This window comes from Pelobates fuscus, chromosome 1 (genome assembly GCF_036172605.1).
Source record: "Pelobates fuscus isolate aPelFus1 chromosome 1, aPelFus1.pri, whole genome shotgun sequence".
Classification (NCBI taxonomy): Eukaryota; Metazoa; Chordata; class Amphibia; order Anura; family Pelobatidae; genus Pelobates; species Pelobates fuscus.
Window position 1 is genome coordinate 410,248,170 of NC_086317.1, and position 9,166 is coordinate 410,257,335.

At 45.8% G+C, this 9,166-nt stretch overlaps 1 protein-coding gene across 1 annotated transcript in view; it reads left to right on the forward strand.

Annotated features, from left to right (window-relative positions):
* The window catches only part of TESPA1 (thymocyte expressed, positive selection associated 1), a 56,978-nt gene extending 48,929 nt beyond the window's left edge, over nt 1–8,049 (forward strand). The window contains exon 8 of the mRNA XM_063444797.1: nt 7,900–8,049. Coding sequence (XP_063300867.1) covers nt 7,900–7,928 — 29 coding nt within the window. The 3' untranslated portion in view covers nt 7,929–8,049. The remainder of the gene's footprint in view (nt 1–7,899) is intronic.
* The last annotated feature ends 1,117 nt before the right edge of the window (nt 8,050–9,166 follow it).

Here is a 9,166-nt window from a genome sequence, read left to right on the forward strand (position 1 = left end):
GAACACGGAGACAAGTGCGGGAGGCTACTAGCGAACCTCCTCAAACACCGCAAAACCCAACTCTACATTCCGAAAATCAAGGACACAAGACAGCAACTCAGACACCGACCAGACCACATATCCACAGCGTTCCGAGCATACTACCAGAACCTGTATAACCTCCGCCGAACTGCCCCAGGAACTTCGCGGGCGAGCATAACTGAAAACATTCGAGACTACTTGAACTCCGCAAACGTGCCTGACATAGGCGACGCAGCACGAGAAGCGCTGGAAGCACCCATTACGCCAGAAGACATAGCGTATGCCATCAAGAGAGCGAAAACCGGCAGAGCACCAGGACCAGATGGCCTCCCCCTCCAGTATTACAAAACATTTACACTAGACACGACACCGAAGCTCGTGAAGGCACTAAATTCCATCCAAGATGGGGCCTTACCGACGGCCCAATTCACTTCGGCCAACATTACCCTGCTCCCGAAAGAGGGGAAGGACCCAACACTGTGCCCCAGTTACCACCCGATATCAGTACTTAACACGGACCTTAAGCTTCTCGCTAGTATCCTCGCAACCCGGCTGGCGCCACTGCTCCCCGAATCAATCCACCCAGACCAAACGGGTTTCATCCCAGGTAGAGAAGTACGGGACAACACCATCAGAGCCCTGAACATCATAGCCCACGTCAAAACACAACGGACGCCAGTGCTACTCCTGTCAACTGACGCGGAAAAAGCGTTCGACAGGGTAGACTGGGACATGATGTTCGCCACCCTACGACAATTCGGCATAGGGGCAAGATACCTCACCTGGGTGACGGCACTCTACACTCACCCGACGGCAAGGATCAGGATAAATGGCGCATTATCAGACCCGTTCCACAACCTCAACGGGACCAGGCAAGGCTGCCCACTCTCGCCCTTATTGTTTGCAATGACACTGGAGCCCTTCCTCAATAGGATCCGACAGAACACAGATATACAAGGAATGAGGATTGGACACTCGCACCATAAAATCCTGGCCTACGCGGACGACCTCCTGTTCGTGGTCACGAACCCGGAGACCTCCCTCCGGGCCATACAGGGGGATTTTGAACAATACGGCTGACTATCGAACCTCCAAATCAACTACTCAAAGTCGGAGATCTTAAATTTAAACATCAACCACGCACTGAGTGCCACGATCCGGAGACAACACCCATATCGCTGGTGTGACCACCGGATGAGATACCTGGGGGTCTGGCTCACGCCCAACCCAGCAGACCTATACACACACAATTACCTCCCCATGCTAAAAAAGGCAACGGAGGAACTGCACAAATGGAACTCCTACTACATATCATGGCTAGGAAGGGTAAATGCGGTCAAAATGACGCTGCTTCCCAAACTACTATTCATATTTCAAACAGTCCCGATAACAGCCCCACCAACCTTCTTCAAGACTCTGAAAACGGAAGTCCATAAATTCATATGGAAGGGCAAGTCTCCCCGGGTAGCGCACGCCCAACTAATCCTCCCCAAACTCTGCGGGGGACTGGCACTGCCAGACTTTGAAAAGTACTATCACGCGGCACACCTCACGAGAATCATCAGTTGGACGGTGGCCAGCGGCACGAAACCATGGACCCAACTAGAGTCAGACACGACCAACTGCGACCTCAGAACACTACCTTGGATCCCGAAAGAAGCATACAAACATAAACACATCAACAACCCATTTGTGGCGGCCACCATGCGAGTCTGGCACGGACAAGGCACAAGGCAATACCTAACGATGGACCCAGGCCCACTCCTCCCCTTGAAAGGCAACCCAGATTTCCCGGCAGGGGACATGGGCCCAACCCCATACCCAATAGGGCACAAGCCAATCATCCGCATGAAGGATGTCCTTCGGAACCCCTTCGACATCCGACCGCTGAACGAACTATTCCCGGATAGACCGCATACATTTGCGCACACACTCCAGAGGGCACAAATGACACGATACGCCCGATCCATCCCTCAAAAACCATCTCTCCTGAGAGACCTAACATGCAAGACAAAGAGCCGCCGCGCGCCATATCACAAATCTATACGCTCCTAATCACGAGCAGATATATACTAGCACCCCCGTGCATCAGACAGTGGGAGGAGGAACTAGAAGAACCCATGACAGAGGCGGAATGGAACACCCTCATCACCTTGATACAGAAAACGCCAGGCTCAGCACGCCTACAGGAGAACTCCTACAAACTCTTCACCAGGTGGTACTTGACACCAACAACGCTCCATGCAAGAAACTTGGAGATACCAGACACCTGCTGGAGATGCGAGGGGGCAGTGGGGACGTTCACACACATCTGGTGGACATGCCCCAAGATCCGCCCATACTGGGAGACGGTCCGGAAAACTATACATGAAGTAACGGATGAATTACTGCCTGAGACCCCAGCCGCCTTCCTTCTACACAAAACCACCATGCCGACACAGACATACATCAGATCCATTATTCCCAGACTACTCAATGCAGCCAAAGCGACCATCCCCATCTACTGGAAGCAAACTACTACACCCCCACTGAGTCGCTGGATAGAAGAGGTGGAAGCGACACGAAAATTTGAGGACCTGAAAGCCGACACCACACGACAAAGAGATCGCTACACTCAACGCTGGTTTCACTGGCTACGCCACACCGCGTCGGACCCCTTCCAAAGCCGCCTCACAGCAAACACCCCTGAGAGGAACGAGCGAGAGGGAGAGGGAGACGGGCTCGAGCGGGAGTCCGGGGAGCCCGGGGGCTGAACGGAACGGGGCGGCGACGGGGGACTGGAAAACAGAAAACAGGCCACCAACCCTCCCCTCACCCACCCATCCATGACACATCCACACACACTAACATACTCAAAATTCGACTTCGGACACGAGAGAAAGTTACACCACCATATGAAGTGAAGGGGAAGCACACCGCGACCACAACCAACCACAGGCCAAAACGATACACGCATGACAAACCTAACCCACACAACACAAACACCGGAGTACATTCCGAGAGCTTACGACGAACAAACACGGTATGACCAAGACGTGACAAAGTAATATAATTGCTCCCACACCACAGACTCGAACACAGGAGACACGGGCCGCGACAACGACCACCCCATCCCACACATCAAATTAAAAACTAAATCCTGACCCGCGCATTAGCTGAACAACCAGTTAGGTAAAAGCGACAACATGACCAAAGAATGAGACACGCCCAGACCAGAGGAACTACATAGCGACAACCCAAGGGCATGAACCCACCTGGAACACTGGATACAGTGCTGCCCATAGGACCGCAACAAGCCCCGCTCACACCACGCACCCATACAATACACAACCACACACTGCCTTCAAAACGCTCCAACCGCACATAAGGCAGGCGGCCACCTCTGTAGATACGACACACAGCGCTACAACACGCGACAAAACCCAAAACACACACAGGAACACGCCCACACTCATCGAACTACACACACGCACGAACCAAACTAAAGGCAACACACACACTATGACAGATGATAAAGATGCAAAAACAGCCCCCGAGCGGGCAACCAAACGCTACACCAGACGTAAGGAGAACCATGCCTCAGTGCAGGTAGCAAAGCGTTATGTACAAAGTTATGAAAACGAAGCCTCAGCGCAGGCAACTAAATGTTGTGTTTGATGTAATGAGTAAAAAGCCTCTGCGTAGGCAACTGTATGCTGTGATGGATGTAATGAGTAAACGCCTCTGCGCAGGCAACTGCATATACAGATTGACGCAAAGAGAAACATGCCTCTGCGCAGGCAACCGAACGTAATGATTGAATGCAATGGTAACCCACGCTTATGACATGATACCAATAAAAATATTTAAAACAAAGGGCTAACTAATAATGAAGACATGCTTAACTGTCATATTAAACAATAGTTGTAGTGCCACTGGGTACTGGTCTTAATAAAAAAGGATAAGGAGGAGAACAGGAGGTTCTGCACTAACAGATTGGTAACAGTAGATAGGCAGATCTACACCATCAAAAAATGCTTGGTTTAAATAAGGGCTCGTCAGAGCTAGGATGGGCAAGTTGGCAACTAGAAACTCAATGTAATATTTGGTGGGAGTACACAGGCTAAAATGTCCACAATCAGCCCATTCCCAGGCTAGGGAAGCAGGCAGGGTATACATGGAGGATACTGAAGGTAAAGGCGCTTTGCAGGCAAGGAAAGTCCCCTCTCCAGCCCCAGGCCTGTGCGGAGGCCACCATCTCCGAGCTACGGACTCTGTGGCATTCCAAGCTCTTGCTGTAGGGGGGCACCCGAAGGCCTCAGTGTTCTGTCGCCGCTAGCGGTGTGTGGTTTTCCGGCCTTGGTAGGCTAACTGTAGGAGACACGTGTGTTGAGGCCAAAGCTGTGCCCGAGAAGGGCCCGCTCCCTGCGGCCCCCGTCCCTCTCAGCCTCCTCCTGTGGTCGATGTGACTTTGGCATTTAGAGCTTCTCCAGGACTGCCCAGAAGCACATGAAAAGCTCATCTAGCCGTTGCTCTATTGAGCTAATATGATTTTCATGGGTCCGTAATGGTTTACTCTCTGAAGAGTGAGGCGCGTCAGCCATCTTTTTAGGACCACTGCATGTAGGGTTAAAATCGTGACGTTCATCAGGAGTCAGCCTAGGAATGTGCGCCTATCCAGTGGGGATAACGCCCGCCGGTCCAGAGGGGGCGAGAAAGGGACCCTGCATAACTAGGTTGCTCATGAGGATGCAGCCTTACGAGACTTAGGAAAGCTGCCGCCTCTCCCAGTCAGCGAATTCACCAGGCCTCACTTAAACCTCAGGAGCATGAGAGGGTAAGTTCGCTGTGTTTGCAGTCAGAGTTAGCTCTTTCAGTTCTGTTTACTGGCAGGTCACAGATTGTGGCAGTTCAGCGTGCTGGGAGTCAATATTTCGGCTATTTTTTAGGATTTGAGTGAGGACCGCTTCCAAAATGCATCCAGCCGCCATGTGGTACAGGCCCTGCCCCCTCGCAAAAAAATATTATTTTTTACCACAAATTTTGACAAATACTGGTGGATAAAATGGCAGCGTTAAGGCACAATATATGTCATATCAGATAACCTGGAGTGTCTACTTTCCCAAATGACAGGCCTTTGTGGGGTTATTTGAACAATCAAATGCCCCAGAATGAGACATAGGCCCATCAAGTCCATCTTTAAAAATTCTATCCATAAACACTTAAATAACAATGCATATTGCAATGTAGCTGCACAGTATAGTGGCAAAGGCATATTATGGGGTATTGTTGCATTCAGCATATATAGCTAAGCACAATATGGCATTTTGTAGAGGAAAAACTAAAAAAAAAAAGCACAATTTTAATACGATATTTAGCATAGATTGGCGATGAAATGTCTACATAAAAAGTGTCAAAATAACCTTTGGTAAATAGCCTGTGAAGTCTACTTTATATAAATATATACGTGTGTGTGGCAATGTTGTTTTCTGGATTGGCTATTAAGCTCACTAGCCTAACTTGGGAGGTGTACTGCTGGATTTTGAGCCAGCTTTTAAAAAGTGGAAACATACATCCACATAAATACTAAAGTACACACACTTACAAAGACGCATACCATGACAAATACCTATACCCAGATTCATACATACACCTGCACATAGGCATGTACAACAATGCAGAGACACTGACAGACAGATTTATAAATCAAACATGACTTCAGGTATTTGAGGACAGAGTAGACAAGGTCATTCTTTCAGCCCGTGTTGCCTGCTATACATAAATGACGATGACCTCTTGGTGGGGAGCAATTGTCAATGGATCTAGTACATTCACTAGTTCAGAGATACTTTATACTCTCTGGTCTTATACAAAGTCCGCAAATAACAGCAAACTTGAATGAAAGAAGCAGGAAGTGCTTGGTTACATGTTTTTCCAAAATCTTATTTCAACATCAACTTTTTTTTATCCTAAATTGGTTTCGAACAAAACAAAAGTTTTTACTTGCACACTTACAAATTGCAATATACATTTTAACAACATTGGAGTTTAGTACCTCTGCAAGGGGCCGGTGGTGTAAGCTTGTATGCCACCAGCAGGCAAACATCCATGCTAACAAACAATTCACTTTGCAGCTTTCAGCTTAAAGGCAAAATATCTAATGAGACAGATCATGGTATTCTTATGAGTCACCACAAATTTATTTACCCAAATTAGGGCACATGTAGGGTGCGGATCAGCACTGTAAAAAGGTTATGTAATATAAAAAGGCAGATTAAAACACATATATAAGGTTTAAATTTACACAGCCAGCCCTTCTGGGTGGCAGCTGTGGCTTCAGAATTCCTCACCAATGTACAGAAATAAAACAAAAATGCCTGTCACAATCCCAAACCCCAATGTTTAGAGAGGCAATGTCAAGGCAGATCACTTAGGTGTGTCCTATGCAGCGGTCGATCTGCTGAGGGAGGCCCACTTGGTAGCCCATGCACTTAGGAACTCCCGATGGACTTATGCCATCCAAGGCGTGGTTGTTCAGTGCAGCACCTATTGGGCTTTTTTCATATTGACAGCGTTGGGAGGAAGTGAGAGTCTGTTACCATCTCGATGATAACAGAGACTGAGCCACATGGGAGGGGAATAGAGGAGAAGGCAGAGAGGAGGGAGACTCCAGCCTCTGACTCTAAACAGCCTTAGGAGATCCCACTGCACCACTACTAACAGCCCCAGCAGATCCAACTGCACCACAGGGAAAGAACAATTTAAAATTTTGACCAGCATGTGTGTATGCGGTTCATGTGTTTCTGTGTGTCTGTTGATATGCTTGTATATATCTCAGTGTTTGTATCTGTGTGTAGGTCTATCTATATTGGTTCCAGCGTTTGTATCTATGTGTCTTTGTATCGGAATGTGTGTCACTGTGTGTATCTGTGTGTCTGTGTCTCTGCATGTGTCAGTGTTTCTATCTGTGTGTCTGTGTATCTGCATGTGTGTCACTGTGTATCGGTGTGTCTGTGTATATGCATCTGTATCAGAGTGTGTATCAGTGTGTCTGTGTATTTGCATGTGTGCCAGTGTGTGTATCTCTGTGTGCATTGATATCAGTGTGTGAGTGTGTATGTGGTAGTGTATGTGTGTATATATACATACATCTCAGCATTCAAACGCAACACTACACACAAATTCAAATGTCAGCACTACATACAAATACACCCCTACATTCAAAAACAAACACTACACACAAGTACACCACTGTTTTCAAATGGCAACAGTACATAAAAACATAAAACTGCATTCAAATACAACCCTAGATTACCACACATACGTCATTCAACATATGCTTATATGCAAACACACAACACTACTCAGTGCTAAATACAACCCTGCAAAGATGGGCAAATGATAGATACCCAGCTGGCAAAGCATTGTCGAAGTTGTATGGACCTCTACCTTTTGGCCACCATTTCCATGGAGGAGGGGCAGAAAATTCTTGCATATGGGCACTCTGTTTGTTAGTTCAACCACTGGTCCTTTATTAACAGTCCTCGTCACTTATTTCAGCTTAAAGTAATTGTTTCTTTACTTTCCTTGCATCTTTAATACTTATTGTAACATGAATATAGTGAGTTCAGGACTATACATCTAGAATCCCTTCCCTGTGCCACCAAGTTCCTCAAGGAGCTACCAAAGCAACTTGCAGTCTGAGTATCTTCAGAGGTACCTCACAACCATCAGACTAGCACTGAATGAGGGATACATAGCTCTCCCAACCTCATACCCAAGCACTAGGCAAATTTCAGTGAAAGGAGAAGACAAGAGGTATACACAGGGTATAAATAGAGCACACTGTTAAACATTACATTTCTCAACTTTCTTATCTTGATGTGTTGTGTTTCCCAGGTTACTACAGAATGGATTCTATCGCGTGAGCACCCCATTATCTATTCAGCCATGTGAAAGATGTCTGTACAGTGCAGGAGCTATACAGCTGTGTGAAATACCAGAACTAGGTGGACACTGGTAGACTTCAAATGACCTGTATCCCAGAAGATGGAGAATAACATGGGACATGGGATTTGAAAATACCCTTACAATGAAGGAATTGTGTGTTCTAATAAATATTGTAAATTCATTATAAAGAATGTACTCCTACAACCTCGTTATCTCACACTAATACTAATGTTTAAATAGTAATCTTATTTTTTAAAGATAGTATCATTTAATAAGTATAATTTTTTATAAAATACCGTAAATATCTTTTTTTTTTTTTTTTTACAGGCAAACTTGAACCAGAAATGGTAGAGCACTGTTTAGCAAACTTTTTTGTTTATCCGAATGTCATAAAATAGGTGCAAATAAAGTAATTAGCAATCTGAAAACTATTTGTAAAGGTCTGATCGCTTCTCCCTAATGTCACATAAGACTCCCTCATCCTGAGCCCTGTAGTGTTTATAAGTCGGTTTGTGAAGTCCCATCTGAGGACGAGAAAATTGGAATCCCGTCTTTTTCTTTAACACGCAGAACATGTAGAATTAATGTCCCTTCAATAAATGCCTTAAATATGACGCAGATAAATCCTAAAGATTGACCTCTAGTGACTGCCTTGTAGGTCTCTATATCAGATAGCAGGCTGTCATTTAGTTTCCACTGGCTTTCCCAATCGAGGGCATGTACATCCTTAACAATTTTAAAAAATTGCTGACTGGCTTGATCATCAGACCATATCAAACCAGCATTCATCGAAAAAATGTACTTTGGCGATAACACCTATACCAAGCCCATAATAGCTTAATTCACCCCCTAGCAATCACTCTCTTTAATAAAACAGACTAAACTGTCATAAAAACCCTGTTCCAGTTCACTTCGGGTATATATACATTCAACAGCCGAACACTGACACCATTAACAGAGTTTTTCTGTTGAGTGAGAATTCTAAGTAAATTTAAAATTTAACCATTAAGTATTTGTACTAAACACATAGCTGGCTTGGAGAATCTTTCCAATTTAGTGACTTGGGCTTTAAATGTGAAATTCACTTAAATTCACCTTGAATTTCCAGCAATCCTCATTTTAGTGAATAATATTGACTGCGTGAGTGCGCATGCATTTTCAGAAATATTTATTTCTTGAATAAAATCTCCTGTGGGCAGGTCTACTTTGTATGTGA